The 26,458-nt window shown below is 39.6% G+C and overlaps 1 protein-coding gene across 1 annotated transcript in view; it reads right to left on the reverse strand.

The window, feature by feature from the left end:
• Positions 1–302: 302 nt before the first annotated feature.
• SPATA5 (spermatogenesis associated 5) overlaps positions 303–26,458 on the reverse strand; it is a 362,495-nt gene continuing 336,339 nt past the window's right edge. The window contains exon 16 of the mRNA XM_011978251.1: positions 303–694. Coding sequence (XP_011833641.1) covers positions 518–694 — 177 coding nt within the window. The 3' untranslated portion in view covers positions 303–517. The remainder of the gene's footprint in view (positions 695–26,458) is intronic.

Below are 26,458 nucleotides of genomic sequence, written 5' to 3' on the forward strand. Positions count from 1 at the left end.
AATTTTAATAACACATATATGCATATTTGAAAACAAGGCCACATAAGCCTGGCTGGCACACTGGGCCAAATTACTGACTGGCCTTCAAAAATAAAGATTAAAAAAAATTTATCCACATACATTTTTTTATATCCCTGTATAAAACTGATGCCAACACGTTTGGCATTTTAGAAAGACACTCAAAAACAGATTTTTAGAAAGACACTCAAACAGATTCTGGAAAAAGAAATCGCTTCATGGGATGAACAGACTAGGTCACAAATGAAAACGCTAAACATTTGATTTTTAAACCGCACCACAAATTTCCAGATCAAACTGATTGAAACTTATGCTCAGAGATATTGTCACTGTACTTACATGAGTTGAAAACCTGTAAGAACCAAAGCCCCTAAATTCTACTGAATATACTTCAAACATTTTGCCTAGTAAAAATTTTTTTTAACACTCTCAAAAAATTTTAAAAAGAAACAAATTTTCTCTGGAAAGGATTTTCATCATTTTGAATATATATATTTTCTCAGAGTGTATGCAGCCCACTCTTCTCTTGATAATCTTCATAAAAACGTCTCAATGACTCAGGAATTCTAGGTGTCACAGTGCTCAAGGCCTGAGTGAAATGTCTTTTCATGATGAGATTGGCTTGAATGTCTTCTTCCAGAGCCAGAAGAGCTGCCTCTCTGCAGACGGCTACAATCTGAATTTTTAAAAAATAAGTAAATAAAAGGAGGTAGAAAACAATCAATACTCTTTTAGAAACATAATATTCCAAATATTCATCTGTGGTAACATCTACAACTAAATGCCCATCGCTAAAATTTATCTGCAAGAATTAGTCCACTCAAGTTTTCAAAAAGATAAAAGGTAATCATATACAGAGCATTCTATTCTTTCCTTCATCCCAAAGCAATGTATAAAGTACTCAGAACCAGGAGTGCCAAAAGATATCTAAGAAGTGGCATTTTCTTTTAAGGGCATTTGCTCTTAACTGTAAGGGTAGGTAGCTGTGCACGCACATACTTTTAACATGGGATAGCAAAGGATGCATGTGTCTATGTGGTGGGGGGAGGCAGGAGCCAATGGTCAAGGGAGGGCAGAGCGGGGAGATATTCTGATACAGAGTGAGGCCCTGCTCATCAACACACCGTGTCATAGCAGTTTCCACATTCCTTTCAACCTTTGATGTATTACCCACATGTAAAAGCATTTCTTTATGTGTATCTCTTTAATGAGTTCTTAAATCTCAGGAATATCAGATAGGGTTGTCAACATTTACTTTGGAGAGCTGCATTAGAACAGAGAAGTGAATGCTGTTTACTCAGCCAGGAAAGCTGGAAGAATTGAAAAGAATCTGGGGAGGGGGCGGAATGGATGCAGAGGGAGGAGGGAGGAGGCAGTAGGAAAACGGAAGGGGAGGAAGGTTCAAGAATCCTGAAATGTGTTTTTAAGCTTTCTGGACTTCAGACAGCGGAAGCAGGCTGATGCCAGTGTCATTCTAAAGACACATTATGGTAGTGAAAAGAGCTTGGGGGATGAAAAGAGATATTGTGATTTTCAGGGCAACAGGGAAAACAGTGATTGATATTGACTGCGCCCTTATATCGGTAAATGAAAGGGCCAGCTGAAACACATTTGTCCAGCCATTCAGCATATTTTCTCTGTTTGTTCACTCACTGAAAAGAGTTCCTCTGCTTATGCTAGGCTAATGGCTGCCAAAGCAGTTTAGTAGCTTTTTAGGGGATTTAGCAGCATGTTTAGGGAGCTTTCAAAAACATGCATAGATTTAGATGGCTTTGTCAAATTACCACAATGTAACTATTAGTTCTGGGCTTCATTAATGAGCACTGAAGTTAACTATAGTGGTTATGCATGTTAATGTTTTTCTGAAAAAAGAGAGTAGCTATCATCTTGTTGAAGGAAAAAACAAAACTTCAAGGGATTAGTAAAACCACTTTATCACATGTTCTGGTGCAAAAAGAGCTCTTTTGAAAACAAGAATGTGATAATTAATAAGCACAGTAAAAGCCTGTGAAATGCCCAGCATGGTAAACTGGCTATCCGATGGTTCCACTGTGTTCTAAGGGGATCTCTACAAAGGGAGGTGAAGGGACCAAGTGGGAAGAGTCCCCTCCCACACCTCTCTGAGCAGCACTTCTTTCATCTGGACAAGAATTTGAAGCAATGGTTGCAAGGCTAAAAAGGCTGAAGAATCACTGGAAGAGGCAAAGAGCACTACATTTCCTGCCAGGTGGCGGAGCTCTCTTTCTGTCTCCTGCATACCTCCCCCAACCTCATAGCTGAGACTCCCTCAGAGAATACAGAGCCTGGCACATAATGGTTGGAAACATTTATTGAGCACCTACTATGTGAGTGCACAAATACTAATTACTGTACTAATTCATTTGCTATATGACTGATGTCTCCCTGTTTTTGCACAGCAGTGGTCTTGCTAATAGGGGTATATGTAAAGTCAGATGGAAACACATCCAATAGAGTGGTCAGATGAGTGTGTGTACCATGGTGGCTGGGGTGGGGCGTGGAAAAAGAAGGGGGTTGAGAAAAAGAGAGGTAACCAAAAGGCTGCCTGGAACCTCTCAAAGTTTCTGGGTTTTGGTTCACATGGCTAGATGGGTGGTTTGCCCAGCTGGCATATCTGAGGAAGGGAACCAATTGTCAGATAGGCTTCCACTCTCAACACAAAGTAATCAAACTGGCAGAAGAAGAAATGATTGTACTCCTGTAATCACTGGAACCTCAGGAAGCCTAACCCAGCGTGGTAAATAAATGTAGGTAGTGGGAAGTGTTATATCATTAGGGCCTAGAAGGCTGTCCTTAGGGTCAGTTCCCCTGGGCAATTCCTCTTAGAAGATCCACTTTCTGTCCTTCACATTTGCTTCTATAGATTTTTCTCTTTTTTGAGACAGAGTCTCGTTCTGTCACCAGGCTGGAGTGCAGTGGTGCAATCTTGGCTCACTGCAACCTCCACCTCCTGGGTTCAAGCGATTCTTCTGCCTCAGCCTCCTGAGTAGCTGGGACTACAGGCGCCCGCCACCACGACTGGGTAAATTTTTGGTATTTTTAGTAGAGACGAGGTTACACCATATTAGCCAGGATGGTCTCGATCTCCTAACCTCGCGATCCGCCCGCCTCAGCCTCCCAAAGTGCTGGGATTACAGGCGTGAGCTACCACGCTCGGCCTGCTTCTATAGATTTTTCTATGAGCTATAAATTGTTGTTTTGTGGTAGCTTACATGGTAGTGACAAAGCAGGTATTAGTGATCAGTTATGGTTAGAGAAGTAGTGAGCACTTGAAGTGTGGATGTTTGTAACTTGGGGCCTCTAGTATATGTCAACATTTGAGAAAAAATTCTCCTACTATATTTAGTACTCCCCTGACTCTTAATAAACCATTCCATCTAGCTTGGAGAACTATGAAACTGTGAGATATAGAAAACTTGGACAGAGTTTTGACCAGATCACTAATGTTTGGATTAGATAGGGATGACCTAGAGAACTTTTGAGAGTTAATGAAAAGAGAAACATGGGTACTCAAGGACCTCATATGAACGTGTCTTCTTCTGTGTAGAGGAAGGACTGCAGCTGTCTGTATGTCCTAGGGTGGGAGAAACACTGCCTGAATTCAACACTTGCTTCAATAGACATTACTCTGTTTATTTCTATTTATAAAGGATGCTCTGAAGAACTAGTCAATAAGGTCATCTTCTTCTGCCACTCTTACTTTCCTATCACATTTACTTAGCAATATACAGCCAGTAACTGAGGGAAATGTAAACAGGACACTACAAATAATTAGCCAGTCATTCTTTCATTAATCAACATCCAGTGAATAGCTACTCTGTGCGATAACTATATGAAGCCAGGTGGAAGATCCAGGCATGTCTAAGACTTAGCACCTGTCTTCCCATGCTCACAAACCAGTAGTGGATGCACATAAGTTAAATGCCGTGTGTGCCATGGTATTAGAAGTACTGTCAGGGAGGCAAATGGAAAGGGCTTTAGTGTGGAGAGAAGGAATAAATTACAGCTTTGGAAACCAAAGTGTGAAGAACAGAACTGAGACATGCATACAGGTAAGGAAAAGGACTAGAGGTAATAAAACGAGCAGAAAAACAGCAAGGTGGGAAGAAGAAAACACGGATTACAGTGAACTAGCCTCAGTAGACGGGAGAAATTTTTTTAAAAAATAATAAGTCTACCATCAAATATAACTAAAATTAACAATGATAGTGTTTTCAAAGTCATGTGGGCCACAGTGACAGTGAAAGCTAGTCAATGCCAGTCCTCTCTAAAACTCTGAACCAAATCCACAAGCAGCTGATGCACAAGCAGCTGACAGAGCGCAACTCCTAAAAGTTCCTTTTGTTTTTATTTTTTCCTCATGAAAAGGCTTCTTAGTAGAAATTCCAAAGCAAAAGCATTGACTGGATTATTGGTTCTTTTCTCCTACCCCAAATAAAATGGTAGATCTGGAAACAGATAAATTCTTAGGATGTCCATGATGGCTGGTTTCTATTTGCTCTGGGAGCCACTTACTGTGGCCTGAGTTCCAAGATATGACATAACACCTCCCAAGAAAAGTGCAGCTCTCCTGTTCTTCTCATGGCCCGTGCCAACATTTCCCTTAAGAAATCAGTGTCTGTTCAGAAGTGTTCCATGGTCAAATAAGTTTTAGGCAACACTATACAGGTTGATTATTCCTTATCTGAAATGCCTGGGACTAGACATGTTACATATTTTGGAATATCTGCATTTTACTTATTGGTTGAACATTTGTAATCTGAAAATTTGAAATCCAAAATGCTCCAATGAGCATTTCTTTTGTGTGTTATGTTGGTACTTAAAAGTTGTGAATTTTGGAGCATTGTGGATTTCAGATTAGTGACACTTAACCTGTATATATTCTGTTCCCCATGGTGCACAATAGAATTTTAAAGGTTTTACAAAGGCTAGTAATGATGATCAGTTTGATTTTCTTTAAGCCAATGGAATGGTCTGAATGTTTTTCTCCAAAATTTATATGTTGAAACTTAATCTCCAATGCTACTAGTATTAAGAAGTGAGGCCTGTGGGAGGTGATTAGGTTATGAGGGTTCTGTGCTCATTGACAGAATTAGTACCCTTACAAAAGAAGCCTGATGGAGCTGGTTGGCTCCTTCCACCATGTGAGGACACAGCTAGAAGGTATGTCTATGAGGAATAGGCCCTCACCAGACACCAAATCTGCTGGCACCTTGATCTTGGACTTCCCAGTTTTCAGAAGTGTGAGCAATAAATTTGTATTATTTATAAATTGCCCATTCTAAGTTATTTTGTTATAGCAGCCAGAATGGACAATGACACTCATTGTTTCCCATGGAACTCTTCCCTTCCTATTTCTGGCAGAATATCTGTAAATGGGTTACTGGTGATCTTTGGCACATACTTTGGGAGATACCAAACAACTCACTCAGGGCACATTATGGCTCTTGCTTATTAGCATAGCTTTTTACTTTTGCTCTCCCCTGCTCCAAAATAGGAAAAGGAAGGGGGTGGAGGACAGAAACACAAGGAATAAACATATTCTTTGTGTTTCTGAGAAGATGGGGAGAGGCCCGGGGGACAGAAGGAAGGCCAGTGTGTTTAATGGAGTCAAAGGGCAGCAACAGTGGCAGCAGCCAAGGCACTTGTGCTCTGGATATGTAAATAGTCAAGGTATGTTTGCTGAACTGAATAGTTACTTAACTACAAGTACATTTTCAAAAAGATGCGTGCTATGTGCATCTTTCCCAGATATGGCCAATCTACAGTATTTTTATTACTTATGTTTCATACAATCTAGGTAAGTAGTCCCCAACCTTTTTAGCACCAGGGACTGGTTTCGTGGAAGACAGTTTTTCCATGGACAGGGGGTGGGGGAGTGGGGGTGGTTTCAGAATGAATTTGTTCCACCTCAGATCATCAGGCATTAGATTCTCATAAGGAGTGCACAACCTAGATCCCTCGCATGCACAGTTCACAATAGGGTTCCCACGCCTATGAGGATCTAATGCCGCCACTGATCTGACAGGAGGTGGAGTTCAGATGATAATGCTCGCTTGCCCACTGCTCACCTCCTGCTGCGTGGCCTGGTTCCTAACATGCCATAGACTAGTACTGGTGCATGACCTGGAGGTGGAAACCCCTGATCTAGATGTTGTCAGGTCTTCTTAAGTTCTTGGAATGAAGAGAAAGTAAATAACTAAAATTGTTTAATACTGTGATATATGTTCATCTCAAGCTATGTTTTCAGTTTGAAGCACTACCCTGCATTTAGTTCTTTCTGTAGAACTAATTTCTAACATTAATTAGAAATTCTAGCAAGAATACAACTATGCTTTTGTTATATTTGAGAGATGCTTTCTTAGGTATCAAAATATATCCCACAGGAACAGGAGCTTCTTTGTTGTACTGTCATAGAAAATAAAACTGCATTGGAATTGAGCACGACTTCAGAAAATTTACAAACAGTGTAGTAACATATAGTCATGTGTTGCTCAACAACAGGGATATGTTCTGAGAAGTGCATTGTTAGGTGCTTTCATTGTTGTGTAGATAGTGTCCTTACACAAATCTAGATGGTAATAGCCCATTCCACACTAGGCTATAGGGTCTATCCTATTGCTCCTACACTACACACCTGTACAGCATGTTACTGAATACTGTAGGCAGGCAACTGTAATGCAATGGTAAGTATTTGTGTATCTAAACATAGAAAAGGTACAGCAAAAATATAATATTGTAATCTTATGGGACCACCATCATGTGTTTGGTCCATTGTTGACTGAAATGTCATTATGTGGCGCATGACTGTAGATTGTTTTGGAGGATTAGAATGGAATCTTTGCTAAAATAAAATTATGCAAATGGCGATTTATTGTCTCACTTGATGAAACTAACCTAAGATTATGGGATTTTCCTTTCTGTGTTAAGCTTTGGAAAAGTGAGGTCTTTTCAGATAAATTTGCCAACATCTCTCTCTCTATTTGGGAATGAATACTACAGAAACTAAGGGGAAAAAATCCTTCAATTTAAACTAGGACCTTTCTCATTACTACCTATAAAGTTTATAGGAAAACCTAATGAGATAAGTGTGTGTGTGTGTGTGTGTGTGTGTGTCTCCACCGAACCCAGGGACCACCACAAGCTTATCACTCTGCTGACATCACATTCAAAATGCAGATGGAGCTGGGTGTAATGGTGTGGGCCTGTAGTCATGCTACTTAGGAGGCTAAGATGGGAGGATCATCTGAACCCGGGAGTTCAAGGCCACGCTGGGCAACACTGCAAGACTCTGTCTCTAAAAATCAAAAAGCAAAAGTAGATAAAGTCTGGAACAGTTTCAGTGATGGGGGAATTCAGCTGAATTTTTGCCATGAGGCCATAAAGAACTCTGCTGAGAAGATGTATAAGTGAATAGACAAGTTTGAATCACAGACTGTCTGGAATGTTAAACTGACTCGTTTAGAAAGAAAACCTCGGTCACTCAAGCTCTTTAACTTCTTTGGCAAAAAGGATTTTGGAAGCTTTCCCCTAATCCCTTCACCATCTTGTCCTCTTCCCCCATAGGCTGCAGACTAGATCACAGAAATGAATTATTAGCCAACTACCAGCAAGATTGCTTTTGCTATTAGGCTGTAAAAACAGAAACGTTTTGGTTGGCTCTGTAAATCTGAGTATTTCATCTTATTCAATTTTGACTAAAAAATTGATACCTGACCAGCCTGGCCAAAATGGTGAAACCCCATTTCTACTAAAAATACAAAAAATTAGCCAGGCATGGTGGTGCATGCCTGTAATTCCAGCTACTTGGGAGGCTGAGGCAGGAGAATTGCTTGAACCCGGGAGGCAGAGGTTGCAGTGAGCCGAGATCGCACCATTGCACTCTGGCTTGGGCAACAAGAGTGAAGCCCCATCTCAGAAAAAGAAAGAAAGAAAAAAAAATTGATACCCTAGCTTTAAAATATATATGCACCTTTTTGCAAAGGTAAAAACACTACCTGCTTGTGGAAATGAGAAAATGAGACAAAAAACTAGCAGAGTGGGCCCAAGATCTCACTGTCAGGGCTGGACGAAGACATGCCTTTGTTTCAGTGGCTATGACACTAATTTATTTGGTGCCAACACGTCACAAATTTTCTTTCCATTTGTTCAACTGTAATAATAGATCTGACGATCAAATATCTGACAAAAACATAAAACAACAAAGGCAGGAGCTCACAATATGAAGGATTTAGGCATATTTGAAATGAATTCCTAAGATGTAGGAAAGGAAAAGATTTTTAACAAAAATGTTAGAAATCCTCATAGACACTGAATAAAATAGTAATTAGTTTCAAATGTGGGGAAAAAAGTTAGTTAGCAATGAAAGCAAAGGGACATATAAGTATAAAGTTTCATGCTATGCTAGCTCTCTGAAAAAGCAGTCCCTTTATAATAACAATATAGCAATAACTGGATTACGCGAGACAGCTCCACTTGTGAGCAGTGTGGGGAAGCAGCTCCGCGGGATGAGAAGGCTCTTGACCATTGAACCTTGGGAAATCTAATTACCTCACTTTTAAATGCAAAAGGGCAAAAGAGGCAATTGTGCAGAATTCTGAATGCCATGAAGAATAAGAACAATGTCTTACTTCACTGTGGAAAAAAATGAAACCTCTTATACATTGCCTACGGTTCTTTCCCTCAATTCATGAGACAAGAAGAGTTTAAACAGGTGGCTCAGCTTAGCAAAACAGAAACAGGCGTATTGTGAAAATTAAAACCAACATGGTTTCTAAGCAAGCAGTAATAATTTAAAAAAATGACGTGGTAAAGAGTAACAGTCAAGGCAAAGACTGTTTACCAAAAACTAATCAACAGGAAGGAAAAGCTGAAAAACGTTGGGCCCTATTCTGGGTATTCATTCCCGCTGTGCTTAACTCTTCCCGTGTTCTTTTCAGTTTCACAGTAGTACTCAGGGCTTTTCTGGTGCATTGACGGATTAGAAACCCAATTGTAAATTTAAGCAGTTGCTTCCATTTCCAGATAAGACCTGGGTAGTGTCAGCATGTCCTTGCTATTGGCTGCAAACAGTTTACAATAATGACAACAGGCAAACATACACATGAGAGTGGCACGCTGGCGTGGGAAGAAGGGATGCCGCTCTAAGTGCGCCTGTAGAGTAGGGCAACTAAGAACCACTCCCTTCCAATAGGGATGCCGAAATTCTAACTTGACCTTCCCCACTACATTCCTAACTGCCTCTCAGAGATTATCGAGATCCTCAAAGAAAGGTGGAAGGGTAACAAAGGTCCGAAGGTGACTTAAACAGCTACCTAAATTCTGCTTGGATTCTGTCATCCCCTCCCCATACTTCTGGCAGGCACAGGGAGCACTTGGATCTGCGGAGAAAATGAAGCCAGCACTTTAAAATGTGTCAGAAGATGAAAAGTAGTTCCTGATAGCTGAATTCATACACCTAGTTTAACCAGCGTGTGGCAGGGCTGCTTAAAAGTTCATAGGAAAACTACAAGTGCATCCTAGAGACTGTAATTTAAGAGTACACACAAGGTCATGGCCATGCAGCAATTTCTTGCGTGAGTGAGTGAACTGCACAGTTCAGGCTACAGTATCAGAAGGGACCAAGCTGGAGGAGGGAGACACCCTCACGTTCTTATTCTGCAGCTGCAAACTGATTCCACGCATTGGCAGAGATGCTGTCTCTGGGCTCGGCCACGGCAGCCTGGCTGCTGCCCCCGCTGTTTTGCATGAAGCAAGCACGCCTTCCACTGAGGCTGAAATGTATTTCTCAGCTTCTTTGTATTTCAAGGGTACTAAATAGCTTTAAAGAATCTACCAAAAGAAATGGGCTGCAGTGCTTTAAAAAGTCTTAGGTATTTTCAAGAAAGTGGTTTTGTTAAAAGCATCTTCTGTCTGGAACACCTGTGACCTGTTGAGCTTAATTGGGCTGCAGCTGGCGATGATTGTGGAGCAGCCGCTGGAGGGCCCAGGCGCTGACATTGTGTTCCCTCTGCTCACCCGCCCCCTCGCTTTTCTTTTCACTTTCACGGCCTTGCGACCTCCTTCCTCTGTGTGTCTGAGGGATTAGGAACCCAGTAGAGAGTGATGTCCTGCTGTTTGCGAACACATGCGCTGGAGGTGCTTCAAGGAGGAGGCTACCTGGGAGATTATGTGCTCATGTGGATGCAGCGGGGAGGGCCCTTTACCCAGGCCCATTGAGACCTGATGAAAGGTGCTTGAATGGCCAGGCATGAAAGATGTGACTGAAGGGAGCACAGCAGGCTCCTGGCTGCAGAGCGGCAGATGGAAGTCAGACTATCACAGGCACAAACAGCAAGGGGTGCCCCAAACTGCCAAGAAAGCAGCTCAGGGAGTAAAATGGCGTTGGAGAAGGGAATTCAGAGGTAAAGCATGCAGCGCTTATTTTTAAAGTGCCACTTCGCTGAAAACCATTTAAGCGGTGAGTAGAGAAGTGAGTATTTCGGAGGACAGATTTCAGATTTAAGGAATTACCTAACTTTTGCTCTTGGGCTAAATTCGCTTGAATAGTCTGCAAAATAGGCTTCATGATAATAAATCCATCTGGAATTATGTTAAAGTCATATAATCTAGGATGCCATACATAAGAAAATAAAAATTACTGTAAAAACACACTCAAAGCTTAATGATATTAGAGAAGGGAAACACACTTGGTTGCTTAATTTTGCTGATTCAAAGTTGGTTTGGTTTGTTTGTTTTTGTTAAAGACAGGGTCGCTCTCTGTCACCTAGGCTGGAATGCAGTAGTTTGAACATGGGTCACTGCAGTCTCGACTTCCTGGGCTCAAGTGATCCTCCAGCCTCAGCTTTCCAAGTAGCTAAGACTACAGGTGTGTGCCACCACGCCTGGCTTTTTTATATTTTATAGAGATGAAGTCTCACCATGTTGTCCAGGCTGGTCTCTAACTCCTGGCCTCAAGTGGTCCTCTCCAGCTGGCCTGCCAAGTGTTGTGACTATAGGCGTGAACCACCATGCCTGGTCTTAACGTTATCTTGAGGTCTTTGAAATATATAGCTAAAGTATATATTCAGTGCATAACTTTTTATTATATACTTGCACGGCGAAGCCTAGTTTTTGCTTTTTAAAATTTTATTTACGTATTTGTTTTAGGAGATGGGGTCTTGCAATGTTGCCCAGGCTGGCCTTGAACTCCTGGGCTCGAGCAGTCCTCTTGCTTCAGCCTTCCAAATAGTTTTTGTTTTTTAAACACTTATAAAATTGATTATTCCACAGAGCTTTGGGGCAGAAAAGATCTTGAGCTTTTATTTCATTGTTCTAGCATTCGCATCTGTGGGGATTTTAAATGTTTCTAACTTTAATTGAATAATAATAAGATAAAAAGGAGTATTTTTAGTTTTAAAAATAACATACCAATTGGTATGGGAATGGAGAGAACAGGAACCACTGTGGTAGGAAAGGAGAGGGATAACAGAGCAAACAGATGTTGGGAGCCCCTTATTCTTTCATTTATTCAAGAAAGCTTTATTGATTACCTATAAGGAAGCAAGCAATGGGTAATACAACAGTAAAAAAACAGTCTTGCTCTCATGGAACAAGGTGGGCAAAAGCACTGGTTCATCTACCTAATCTTCAAGGTTCAGTGCAAATGTTTCCACTGGGGAGGCATTCCTAGAGGTGACCTCACTACCTCCCCATGCCTGCTTGGTTTAGGATTGGTTTTGTAGTCCCATAGGTGCCTGTACTTTCCTACCGTATCGCAATTGTCAAGATATAGAGATATTTGTGTCAAATGTCTATCTCCCTTCCTAGCACAGAAATTCCATCAAGGCCCTGCAGCCTTGGTCCTGCTCTGCTTCCCAGACATACCAGGTTAGCACATGGCTTGACCTGCCAATCAAGTCCAGAAAAAGGTCTCTTGCTAAGGTCATCTTTGAACAAAGATATAAACTAGTTTTTGCCTTAGAAAAAACACACACACATATACACACATACACAGAGGCAGCTCCTGCTGGCATAACTATAGTCAAGGTAATTGTCTACTATGGACTAAAAAGGCAAAAAAGTATCAGGCACAATGAGTCATCCTATGCTGAGGTTTGCATTTGTGGGCCCTTGTGGGGCTGATGACCAAGCTATAGCCAGAAAGCTGACAGCTCTGGAAAAGGAACCACACTTTGGGTAAAAGCACTCATGTAATGGGAGAGCTTGAGGTTGGCCTTGGGCAAAGAGGAGAGGAGGACAACGGATGTCCTTGGGAGAGAAAGCAAGCAAAGTTCCTGAAAAACTTCAGGACTCCTCCCCAAGTCTAGAGTGTCTCAACCTCCCTGCCAGTGCTCTGGGAGCTTGGGAGGAAGCGGCTCGGGGGAAGGTGTGGGCAAGTGTGTTAAACTGGTTTTAATATTCCCCATGTTTCCTCATCTGTCAGACTTCTTTACTGCCAGCCCTCACATCTTGCCCTACTGATACACACACATAAAGCTGCCTCCTGTGAAACTCTGTAGTTTCACCTGGGTAGTCTAGTTTGGAACTCTAGTCTCTCTGAGCATTTGTGTGGCATATTTGGTGGGGGTGGGTTGTTAGAGTCTTCTCTTTATACCCAGTCTTATTCTGTAATGCGTGTCTTTCACTACTTTCCCATTCTCCAATCTGGTGTAGGCTGGCCTGAGCTAATCAGCAGATTTGCTTGGCATCTCTAAATGATTTTACATTTAAAGCAGATGGCATGGTGTTAATGGCTATCTGTGTTATACAGGGGGGGAAAATGATTTGACAGTCTACAGCTAGGTAAGGGGCAGGTGAAGATAGGTCCTCATGAATAACCAATAAGTATACCATTAACACATAATAGAGAGTGAGAAGAAAATACAATTATTTATATTACACTTATTTTATGCATGTCATACTCATTGACAGTGGTATTTTTTTTTTTTCTGGAAGAAAGCTCTTTTTTCCCCATCTAGCATATAAACAAATATGGATATAAATTAGGTGAAATCACATTATCCCCATTACATAAGATATTCTGAAAATATTGAGTATATACTCACGTATCTTCTTTATTTTTATATTTTTAAGATGATCTCTGCTTCCTCTGACTTATAATACTTATTTATAAGTCATTTATTTAGAAACTCACATTGTATTACTTTATTTTAATTTCAAATAATAAAGCAATCTTGTCTTTGTTTCATGAACTAGATACTATTTCAATTGGCATTTCACTAATTTTGTATGTTTGTTGGCCATATAGTAAAGATTCTTAACTGAGAGTCTATGGATATCTAGATGGGTCTAAGAATACATTGAAACTTATGAAAACATATACCCGTATATACATATTATATATTTTTCTATAGAGAGAAGGTTCAAAACTTTCATTACAGTCTAAAAAGGATCCAGAACCAAAAAGGGGTTAGGAACTACTGCTCTATAGTAACTACATTTCAAATCTTCTTAAATCCTCTGAATGCTTCATAATAATACCTGCTTTCCCCTTTCCAGATCAATAAGGCCAGAATACAGTTTGGTTGGAATTATCATAGTTGGGGAGTACAGAAAATACAAAATGGAGCTGATCATGCTAGAGGTGAGTGGGTTTTATTTTCTTAGATCCTCTCTTGTACCCTAGAACATTTCAACAGCTGCCCCTAAGTATAACTAAATGCTTGTTTAGATCTTTATCGACATGAAGAGAAATCTAAAGACCTGTGTCTTATTTTCATCTACTTAAAAAAAAAAGAAAAAAAAAAGATAGGATAATACAACTGCAAATTTAAGTGCACTAGTTAAGGAATGCAAAATCCGAGTTCCCAACATAAGATTAGACTTTACAAGTGGCAGGTATTAACTACGTGTAATTTCATTTAACCCGTGAGTGAATTTAAATGCATACAGGTTTTGATGTTTGATAACAACACTATATACTGGGTATTTAGAAACTGAAGGAGTTGTTTCCTTATCTGCAAAATTATATAAGCTGTTGTCTTATAAGGAGTGAGGTACACACGCTCTGAACTTTATTTCCTGTAGGTCCACTAAAAAGGAAACAAAGAAAGGGCAATCTCTGATTTTACTGATCTGAAAGCCAATAGTGAGATCCAGCTGTTGCATTTTAATAACAACAAAAAATTATATATATGATGTAACTGAAAGAAATAACACTTTGTGTGAAAGCCACATAGGCCAAATTTTCATTATAGTTATTCTTTGTTCAGGCCAAGGGGGAGAATAAAGATGATTCAGGTTTTGAAAACCTTAACCAAAATACCCACACATTTTTTTCCTCTTCTGATCATTGTCTATTATTTAAAGTACTATCAAACTTAAACATTCTTTCTTAACTATTATTACTTAAACTCCTTTGCAAGAATGCTAATAAGAGAATAAGGTTTGTGTTGAGTTCAGCAATGAGAAAAGCCAGACAGTCTCCTAAGGAAAGATTTAAAACTGTATGCTTGTTAAGCCTACACTAAAAATTATGAGAAAGGTTGTAATAAATAGCAGGCCTACAGATATGCAAATAGTTGTAGAAAAAGAAGGGTGGATGAACCTTGTTGATCATGAATAAATCGTGTTTTAAAATTTCATTTAAAAGCTGTCATTAAATGATCACTTGATAAGGTTGTTTTGGTATTGGAAACACAGCAGTTGGTATTCTTGAAGAACTTGATTATTAATCTAGTTTTTAAAATCTGATGACCTAAAGTTGAGTAAATTTGAGTATGTACATTTAGTAAATTTTAGGACTGTACTCATATACTTTATATCACCATTTTAACTAAGTGAACTTTCTTCAGATTTCCAACCGTCAAACAAACAAACAAACAAACGAAAAAAGTATTGTTGGAAAGAGACCAGAAGACATTTGTAACTGAGCAGAAATTTTTCGGAGATGTGAGTCAACTGGACACAAGGGGATTAGGATACAATGGAAACGATTTTGCAACCTTAGTCAATGTACTCTCTATTATGAATGATAATACATACACATAAAAGCACCCTATAATGTTCTAAAGAGGCGATAACTGAAACAAGTGCCAAGAATTTCCTCTTTAGGCTGTACTTTTTCATTTGGAGATCTAATTACTAAACTTTAGACAAGCTACACCTCGGTAACAAGCATCTCCATTTTAGCATGCTGGCATCTAACTGGAAATAAAACCAGACCAGCTTTGACACAGTGTATTCAAGATATCTTTTGTACACATTTTAAGTTACACTGAAGAATGTGAGAGCCAGTAGAAATTCTTAATTACTTCACAAGTCTGTCCTACTTCCCACCAACTCTATTCTCTTTGAAATAAATATATGTGTATCTATATGCATGCGTGCACATAGACACAGACACACACACACATATTTGCAGATGCATATAAATTCATAAGATGTGGTGTAAGTGTAAGCATTATACTGAAATGTGATGTACATGTTGCCATCAGTAGTTCCAAGGCCTAGCACTTGTGAATCTTTCAAAATTAACTGGGCTGTTATGATCCTATCACGCTGGCAGCAACCCGGCATAGCTGTGCCTTTAACAAAAGAATTCTGTAATAAAACGAGATTTTACATGCTGAAACGAAATATTTTAAAACATCTTTCTGCTGATTGCTCATTTTAATAATATTTGTGGAATTAACCCCCACACACATCAACAAATGTTCCCATGGAAGATTACATTAAGTTTCGGGTTAACTTCAGAATTATTGATATTTTTATACCAATCTTTTAATGAACACTCTTGATTTGTTTTCTTTAAGAAAAATCCCAAGTCCTGAAAAGACTTTAAGGCTATGTACCTTTACATGCTGAAATAAACATGACTGGGGTAACTTTAAGCAAAGGGGACTCATGAGTAGTTTCATACTGTATCTGTGAATGTCTCTGAGCAAGGTAGACTAAATTCTGCCTCAGCTACTCCTATTTCTCCAAATATGTGCAATCAGTTGTGACATCTGCTGTATATGAGGACTGAACTGCTAGGGATGGAAAGCCAATTTGAATCCAAAAGGAGGAATTTATTGTAATGATATTAATGGGTCGAACTGAACTTAAAGAAAGCAGTGTGGCTGGGCCTCAGCGGACCAGCTGGAAGCAGGTCCTGGGATGCCATCGGGATTTCGTCTCCATAGTTTTTGTCTCTGCTTCTCTCTGTACTTTGGCTTCACATGACCCGGCACAGTAGCTGTGTTTTACATCTCACAGCTTCACCCACCAGAAAGCCCTCATTTTTTCAATTCCAGTAATCAAAACCCCACAGAAAGTCTCTGATTGGCTCAGTCTAGTTGTCACTATGATGAGGACAAATTGAATTAGGTCACTTCCTATGCACCAAATCAAGTGTGTGTGTGTGTGTATGTGTATGTGTGTGTTTTCACACTATGACAACACAGCGACTCTAGTGTTTTAGGGGGAGGAAGTGAAGATCCTTAGGAGGGCTAGACAGGTAATCTGAGTCAGGCCTATTGTTGGTTGGTGGAGGAAATGAGAGAGAGGATGTAAAAACTGCCCTCTGTCATTTTCTATGTATATGTAAATCTGTGGTGCTTACACACTGTTGCTTCTCTTTCTGTCTTGGCAACACAGTGCCTCAAAATGTACTATTGCAAAGGTGCCATTTTGGAATTCCTGCTCAGTGGTGCATGCTTCTAAAAAACGGTGTTCAGCGTGCTGCAATGGGGCTGTTTGTTTCTAGTTGCCATTTTCTTTCTTTTTCTTTTTTTTTGTTGAGATGGAGTCTCACTCTGTCCCCCAGGCTGGAGTGCAGTGGCACAATCTCGGCTCACTGCAAGCTCCGCTTCCGGAGTTCATGCCATTCTGCTGCCTCAGCCTCCCAAGTAGCGGGACTACAGGCACCCGCCACCACGCCAGGCTACTTTTTTGTATTTTTAGTAGAGATGGGGTTTCACCGTGTTAGCCAGGATGGTCTCAATCTCCTGACCTCGTGATCTGCCCGCCTTGGCCTCCCAAAGCGCTGGGATTACAGGCATGAGCCACCGTGCCCGGCCTCTAGTTGTCATTTTCTTAGACCATGCTGTTCGTTAGTAGTCTAGGTAACATTTTGGGCTATATGACTGATTTCCAGGCCACAGATATCATCCAAAATAGGATAAAGTTGAAAAGCCTCAAGGGCCACTAATCAACTTCTTTGAAAATGATTATGAAATTTGTAGGAACAATTCAACTATTATTTTTGAATGATGATTCCAGTATGGATTGTGGTCAAAGTTAGAAAATGCTATCTTTGTGTGAAATCTATTCACTTCTGTGGCAAAGAATGAAGTCTAAATTAAAATCAGAAGAAAAAGCAAACAAAAACAACTTTTTTGTGGGTGAGGGAGGGGTCATGAATGGCTAATAGCTTACAAAACTCCAATCTGGAGCTGTTCAGTGTGGAAATGTTATTTGAAAATAATTCTCTACAGTCAATTAAAATTGTGCATATAACTGGAAATGTGTGTTGACAGGGCTTAAGGAGGGGAGGAATGAGGTATACAGCATTTCAAGCCTAGAGAACTTTAACTTCATGCTACAATTCTGAGTAGCTAAAAAATGATTTGAAGTATCTTTCACAACAGCTCCACCCCACTTTGTAAACTTGCCCAATTCTTTCTCCTTAGAAAATAGGAGAAAGGGGTGACAGAGGAGATTGTGAACATTTAGGGAAAAGATAATGCTATTTGTTTTCTTCTTGTTTAATATTTTTTAACGATAGAAAATTCAAACACATACAACAGTACAGAGAACAGTATACAGTGAAATCACTCGCCTGCCACCCAGCTTTAACAATGACCAACTCATGGCCAGTCGTGTTTCATCTACACTGTAATCCTATCTCCCACACTGCACTGATTTTTTTGAAGCAAACCTCAGAATCACAATATTTAACATAAATATTTCAGTGTGTATCTCTCTAAAGATATAGTGTAACTATTTTATGCCACATTAAAATTAGCAACGTTTCCTTAATATTATCAATTTAGTTAGTGTTAAAATTTACCAGTCAGTATATTTCACAGATGGCTGGTTTCAATTGGGATCAAAATAGGTGTGACACATTACATTTAGTTACTATATCTCGTATCTAAGGGATTTATCTTTCTCCTTTCCCTTAAAATTTATGTTGAAGAAACAGAATTATATATCCTATCCAGTCTCCCATATTCCTTATTTTGCTTCCTGCATCCCTCTGGTGTTATTTAACATCTCCTACCTCCTGTATTTCTTATTAACTTGTAATAAGATCCAGAGGCTTGAGGAGTTTCAGGTTTGATTTTTTTTTTGAACAAATAATTCATAGGTATTGCTGAGATGCACATAATGTATGGCTACTCTTTTCATGTGTTAGTAGACACTTATGATTGTCTGGGTCTCTTCATTCATGAAGGGCTGCACAATGATGCTATCCTATTTCTGTTATTCCTTCTTCATTTATTAGCTGGGATATATTGATAAAGGGACGCTTTCCCACCTCTTCTGTCACCTTCCCGAAAAATGTTAGCATCGTGTTTACGCTTTTCTCTGCTTTACCTTTTTTTGTTTTGTTTTGCTTTTGAGATAAGATCGTGCTCAGCTGGTGAGATGGTGTGATCCTGGCTCATTGAAGCCTTGACTTCCTGGGCTCAAGCCATCCTCCCACTTCAGCCTCCAGAATAGCTGGGATTACAGGCATGCATTACCATGCCTGGCTAATTTTGTATTTTTGGTAGAGACAGGGTTTCGCCATGCTGGCAGGTTTTCACCATGTTTGGTAGAGTGCAGAAGGCTTTGAGTCCTAGAACTTTCTGCTTCTCAACTTTCTCAGACTCCTGGGTTGAAATGATCTGCCCAACTTGGCCTCCCAAAGAGTTGGGATTATAGGCATGAGCCACGGCATCTGGTTCTGCTTTGTCTTTTTCACTTAACAATTTATCCTAGAAACAACTTCATAGCTATATAGAGAGTTATTTCTCATTCGTTTTATAGGAGCAAAGTTTATTTAACCCATAGTTTATTTGAGCTGTTTTCAGTCTTTTGTTCCCTTTTCGTTTTAAGATTTATTTATGTCAGTCAAAGTCTCACAACAGGCAAGTAGGACAAAATTCAAATTCCAGTAAAGAGGAAAGAACCTGGTAAAATCTTGCCTTTTCTGGCTTCTTTACCTGCTTCTGTTCTTCCCATTTTTCACCTTGCCCCAACCAGCCTTCCAAGACTTATGCCTCTGCCAGCTTTAGTCACAGCTCTACCTTTCCATATCTCCAAGTGGCTTCATGCTATTGAAATGACCTGCGTTTTCTCCTAAGCTTGGCTATTGGAGCTGACTCACACTCAGTCTTCTGGTTATCACCATTGCTACTAATGCTCTGTTGTAATGGTAAAGGCGGTAGCAGTGCTAATGGGGCTGGTCATGGGACTAAGATCAGCTCAGATACAGCTTCTAAACTGTGAGAAGCAGCAATCACGGGCTTGAGGAAATGAGATAGTAGGAAAATTAGGATGATTATATTTATACAGGTGCTGCAAACCAGTATGGTTCTCTTATATCAACTTTTCATGTACATGATAATGTGCTAGGACTAGCTTCTAATTCTCCTAAGATCACATACTTATATGCCATAGACATATGATGTATTATCCTTGGCCCCTGGTTTTTAGTCTTTACCTATAATCTCTCAAAGAACGAATTTACTCTCATGTCTTTTAAGTATCACTCCTATGCAAATAACTGTGAAATGTTCATCTTTAGCTCAGGTATCTCTCTGGGTACTTACAACCCACAGTGTTTCAACATTAGATGTGTCATCTTGAGTTGAAAACTGCCTGCCCTAAGAACTCAGTTTCAGTGATACACTATACTCCCAGGCATGTTGGCTTCAACACACTGGTAATATGCCCCTTTTTCTTTGCTTCACACCATTTAATCTGACCAAGTCTCCTGGACTTGATGGTGAGTTACCTGGGATCATGTGAATACTAAGAAATTACAATCCTGTCTAGATGGGGTTAGCTAATGGATAAATATAGGTTTGGACGGGATTCTTTGATGGTTGTACTTTGTCCTTGGCCTCATCCTAAGGATAAACACATTAGATAAAAACTTAATGGTGAGCCTGTTCATGTGCCCAGCACATTACTTCTATAGCTGGCATCTGAAAACTATATTCAGTGAGTTCTCACTCATTGAGCCACACTAGGGCTATTTATAACCAAATAAATCTTACAGAGTCTATGTCGCTCCCCTGCCACTCTCATCAGAGCTGGTGCTTGCACTTGCTTTTGGGAGACCAGAGGACAGGTCAGTTCAGTTCAGCTCCATGCAACATCACTCCCCTCTGAAGCTAAGAGCAGAGCCCAATCCAGTGCACATCCTGCAGACCTGTCCACAACCTGTGGCATCAGAGAACTTCTCCAGCTGGCTGATAAGAGACATGCGTGACCAATTCTCTTCAGAAGGAAGAACCAAAGTTATAGGTGAATAATCATAGCCCAAATGGAGTGATAAGGGGAGAGTGCTAGAGCCTATCACAGAGTTCACTGGAAGAACCTATGATACACACAGAAAATTAAGTGTGCTTTATTTTACAAGAAGCTGGCAGACGTCAAACCCCGAGAAGCCTAGTAATCTTCGGAAAGGGTAGATGGGAGTACTCTTAGCATCTCTAGGTCTTGTGGCAGACTGCTGGCATCTAAACTCAGGCAGAGTGTCTCTGCCCTTATGAGCACAAGTACAGTAGTGGATTGTGATCTGGGGACTTCTTGAGGGCACTGCCTTGTTTGCACAGTGTCCATTCCCTCTTGCCCTAGGCCTGAGCTGTAGTAGCGGCTGCCATATTCATGCACATAGGTTGTGGGACTTTCTTGTGCTCAGTATCCTTTAACCCTTGTATCTTCACATCACTGAATCCCTTACAGACATTCCCCAGCACCAGCCTGGATTGTGGCAGTCCCCACAGGGTGGCTATACCTAGAGAAGCAGCAGTATTTACAGTAGTCTGGCCGTAAGGGACTGCCACTCCTAGGGGAAGGGAAAGGGTACCATATCAAGGGAGCACCCTGTGGGACAAAATAAAGTAGAGTGCAGTCTTTGAGTCCTAGAACTTTCTGCTTGTGGGAAGTTTCTTTCAGCAGAGGCACAGATGCAGTGCTGGGCTAAGTGGGGGAAAAAACTGTCATTCTACCCCAGCAGCTGGGCAGCCCCAGTGCTCGTGAAGGGACCTGGAGAAGGGGACTTCTTCTACCCTTTGCCTGTCACTGCAGATGTGGCTGGGACTCCTCCATGGGAGCTTGGCTTAGGTGCACCTATGGATGGCCTTTCTGAAGCACTTTGGGGTAGGGTCACAATCCCTCTCTAAATCAATGTCAGCATTTCTGCAGATCCACAGAAGTGCCTTGTCTGATCTGAATATCCAGAACATTGGGACAGGAGTGTGACAGGGAGGTAGACTGCTTTTGTGCTGGTCTGGAAGAGGAGCTGAGGTGGCTCCCTCCCTTTCTCCTGCAAAGACCTCAATGCCTTAAGGAGAGCTCCCTGCATTGCTTCTGTCAAGGCTGGGACTTCTGTCCACCACTGGGGTATCGCATATATCCATCTGCTTAAGCTGCAGCTGGTTTTTACCTGTGGTACCTCCTACTGGCCCAAAAGCTGAACTGTTCAACTCAGTGAAAAATATTATGGGAAAAAAATTGAAAAGTACATACCACTGGAGAATGAGGTAAGCTTCATGGGACCTCTGCCATTCCAGCCCCACAAGACAGTGAACCTGTTCACACACCTAGCACACTGCTACTACAACCAGCATATGAGAAAACCACTGCACAAAGATGTTTTATAACCAAGGAACTTGTAAAGTCTTTGCCACTGAAAGCATTCAGAGCCTAAGCTAGGTAACTATACTGCACACATTAAAGTCACATCCTCAAGGGGAATTTTTTTAATCCAGTAGAATAAAAAATAAATTCAAAAATAGTAAGAAAAAGTAGTCTACCCAAATGATAAGGAACCAGAAAAATAATTATGCAATATAAAAAGCACAGTTCTACAACACCCTCCAAAGATCTCACTAACCTCCCAGCAATGGATCCAAACCAAAACAAAATCTTTGAAATGCCAGATAAAAAAATTAAAAATGCTGACTATTAAGTTGCTCAATGAGATCCAGGAGAAAGTTGAAAACCAACATAAAGAAATCACAATAACAACTTAGAATATGAATGGAAAGTTTTCTAAAGAGACATATTTTGAAGAAAAACCATAAGTTCTAAAAATGAAAGACATATTTTGGGAATTACAAAATGCAATGCAAAGTTTTGAAAATAGACTAGACCAAGGAGAAGAAAGAATGTCAGAGCTTGAAGACACTTTTGAAGCAACTAAATCAGAAAAAAATAATGAAACAAGAGTTAAAAGGAATGAACAAAGTCTCCAAGAAATATGAGATTATATAAAACATTCAAACCTAAGAATCATAAGTGTTCCTGAGAGAGAAGAAAAAGCAAATCATTCAGAAAACCTATCTGAGGGAATAATTGAGGGAAGCTTCCCTGGTCTTGCTAGAGACTTAGACATCCAAATACCAGATGCTCAAAGAATTCCTAGGAGTTTCACTGCAAAAAGGACATCAGCAAGGCATATATTCATCAGGCTATCTAATGTCAATGTGAATGAAGTAATTCTAAGAGCAGTGAGACAAAAGCATCAGATAACTTGAAAGGAAAGATAAAGGAAAACCTATTAGACTAACAGGAGATTTCTCAGCAGAAACCTTATAAACCAGAAAAGATTGGTGTCCTATCTTTAATCTCCTCAAAAACAGAATAACTGTCAGCCCATCACTGCAGACACAGCTGGGGCTTCTCCCATGGGGAGCCAAGAATTTTGTATCCTGCAAAACTAATTTTCATAAATGAGAGAGAAACTTTCCCAGACAAGCAAATGCTGAGGGAATTTGTCACTACTTGACCAGCCCTACAAGAGATGCTAAAAGGAGTTCTAAATTTCAAAATGAAAGGTCAATATGCACCAGTATAAAAACATTTGAAAGCATAAAACTCAGAGCTTATAAAACAGTAACATAATGAAGAAAACAAAACAACTAGGTAACAATCAAAATGATCAATAGAACTGTACCTCACATATCAATATTAATGTTGAATATGAGTCTAAATAGTGGGTCTAAATGCCCCACTTAAAAGATACTGACTGGCAGAATGGATAAAGAAACACAAGCCAAATATCTCCTGTCTTCAAGGGACCCACTGAAGTCGTAAAGATTCTTATAGACTCAAGGTAAGGGGATGAAAAAAATATTCCATGCAAATGAAACCAAAAGCAAGCAGTAATAGCCATTCTTATATTAGATAAATCAGTTTAAATCAATAATAGTAAAAACAAAACAAAAACAAACAAAAAAACCCCACAGAGGGTCATTATATAATGATAAAGAGATCAGTTCCACAAGAAAATATAACAATCCTAAATAAATATGCACCTAACTCCAGGGCTCCCAGATTCATAAAACAAATGCTCCAGACCTAAGAAAAGACAGAGAGCAATAGAATAATAGTGGGGGACTTCAACACTCCACCGACAGAAAGTCCACAAAAAAAACCACACTTGACTTAAAACTGGACTCTAAAACAAATGGATCTAATAGATATTTACAGAATATGCTACCCAAAAACTGAAGAATGTACATTCTTCTTATCAGCATGTGGAACATTTTCCAAACAGACCATATAATAGGCCACAAATAAATCTCAATAAATTTTAAAAAATTGAAATCATATCAAGTATCTTCTCAGACCACAGAGGAATAAAACTAGAAACCTAGTCTGAGAGGAACTGTCAAAATGTATAGACGTAGACATGGGAATTAAACAATCTGCTCCTGAATTATCTTTCGGTTGACAATGAAGTCAAGATAAAAAATTTTAAAAACTTTGAAATGAATGCAATAGTGATACGTTATCAAAATCTCTGGGATACAGCAAAAGCAAGCTAAGAGGAATTAAATGACTACATTAAAAAGACAGGAAGATCACAAATTGACAAGCTAACATCACACCTCAAGGAATTAGAGAAACAAGAACAAACCAAACTCAAATCTAGCAGAAGAAAACAAATAGCAAAGATGAGAGTAGAACTAAATAAAATTGATAGAAATAAACAGACAAAACAATACAAGGAATCAATGAAATGAAACATTGTTTCTTTGAAAATATAAACAACATTGATAGATCACTAGCTAGATGAACCAAGAAGAAGGGAGATGCAAATAAGCTCAGTCAGAAATAAAAATGGAGTCATTATTACTGATACCACAGAAATACAAAAGATCACTTGAGACTACTATGAACTCCCCTGTACACACAAACAAGAAAATTCAGAGGAAATGGATAAATTCCTGGAAACATTCAATCTGCCAAGCTTGAATCAAGAAGAAATAGAAATCTCGAACAGACCAGTAACAAGCAGTGAGACTGAATAAGTAATTTAAATGTCTCCCAACAACAACAAAAAAGCCCAGGACCAATTCATGTCTGATAGCCAAATTCTGTCAGACATTCAAAGGATAACTGGCACCAATTCTAGTGAAGCTATTCCATAAGATCGAGAAAGAGGGAATCCTCCCTAACTCATTCCATAATACAAACCTAGTACTGCTTTGATACCACAGCCAGGAAAGGAAACAACAACAACAACAAACCAATATTCCTGATAAACATAGATGCAAAAATCCTCAATAAAATACTAGCAAAGGAAATCCAACAGCACATCAAAAGATAATTCACCATAATCAAGTAGGTTTCATCCTAGGGATACAAGAATGGTTCAATACAGGCAAGTCAATGAACGTGATTCACCACATAAACAATTAAAAACAAAAACCATATCATCTCAATAGACACAGAAAACCCATTCAAAAAAACCCAGCATCCTTTTTGATAAAAACCCTCAACAAACTAGGCATAGAAGGAACATACCTGAAAATAATAAATGTCATACATGGCAAACCTACAGCCAACATCACACTGAAAGGATTTACTAAATGGACTGAAAGCATTCCCCCTAAGAACTGGAACAAGATAAGGATACTCACTTCCACCATTTTTATTCAACACAGTGCTGGAAGTCCTAGTAAGAGCAATCAGTTAAGAGAAGGAAATAAAGGACATCCAAATTGGAAAAGAGGAAGTCAAACTATCTCTGTTTGCCAATGATATGATATGATATCTAGAAAATCCTAAAGACTCCTCCAGAAGACTCCTGTATTTGAAAAATAAATTCAGTAAAGTGTCAGGTTATAAAATCAATGTACACAAATTAGTAACACTCCTATACACCAATAATCGCCAAGCTGAGAATTAAATCAAGAATATAATCCCATTTACAATAGCTGCAACCCCCACCGCACACACAACACCTAGTAATATACTTAACCAAAGAGGTGAAATATCTCTATAAGAAGAACTATAAGACATTGATGAAAGAAATCATAATGACACAAAGACACAAACAAATGGGAAAACAATCACATACTCATGGATTGGAAAAATCATTATTGTGAAAATGGCCATACTTCCCAAGCAATATACATATTCAGTGCAATCCCTGTCAAAATACCACCATCATTTTTCACAGAATTAGAAAGAACAGTCCTAAAATTCTGATGGAACCAAAAAGGAGCCCAAATAGTCAAAGCAATCCTAAGCAAGAAGAACAAACCTGGAGGCATCACATTATCTGATCTCAAACTATACCATAAGGATGTATTAACCAAAACAGCATGGTATTAGTATAAAAACAGACAGATCAATGAAACAGAATAGAGAGCTCAAAAATAAAGCCATAAATCTTGATATAGTTTGGCTGTGTCCCCACCCAAATCTCATCTTGATTTTTAACTCCCACAGTTCCCATGTGTTATGGGAGGAACCTGGTGGGAGGTGATTGAATTACGGGGGTGTGTCTTTCCTGCACTGTTCTTGTGACAGTGAATGAGTCTCATGAAATGTGATGGTTTTAAAAACAGGAGTTTCCCTGCACAAGCCCTCTTTTTGCCTGCTGCAATCCATTTAAGATGTGACTTGCTCCTCCTTGCCTTCCACCATGATTGTGAGGCCTCCCTAGTCACGTGGAACTGTGAGTCCAATTAAACCTCCTTCTTTTGTAAATTGCCCAGTGGTGGGTATGTCTTTATCAGCAGTGTGAAAATGGACTAATACATATCTATAGCCAACAATCTTTTATGACAAAAACATACACTGGAGAAAGGACACCTTTTTTAATAAATGGTGCTGGGAAAATTGGATTGCCATACACAGGAGAATGAAATTGGACCCTTATCTCTAACTGTATATACAAAAAAGAACTCAAGATGGATCGAAAACTTCAATGTAAGAACCGAAACTGTAAAAATACTAAAGAAAACCTAAGGAAGATTGCTGG

This window comes from Mandrillus leucophaeus, unplaced genomic scaffold (assembly GCF_000951045.1).
Source record: "Mandrillus leucophaeus isolate KB7577 unplaced genomic scaffold, Mleu.le_1.0 Scaffold191, whole genome shotgun sequence".
Classification (NCBI taxonomy): Eukaryota; Metazoa; Chordata; class Mammalia; order Primates; family Cercopithecidae; genus Mandrillus; species Mandrillus leucophaeus.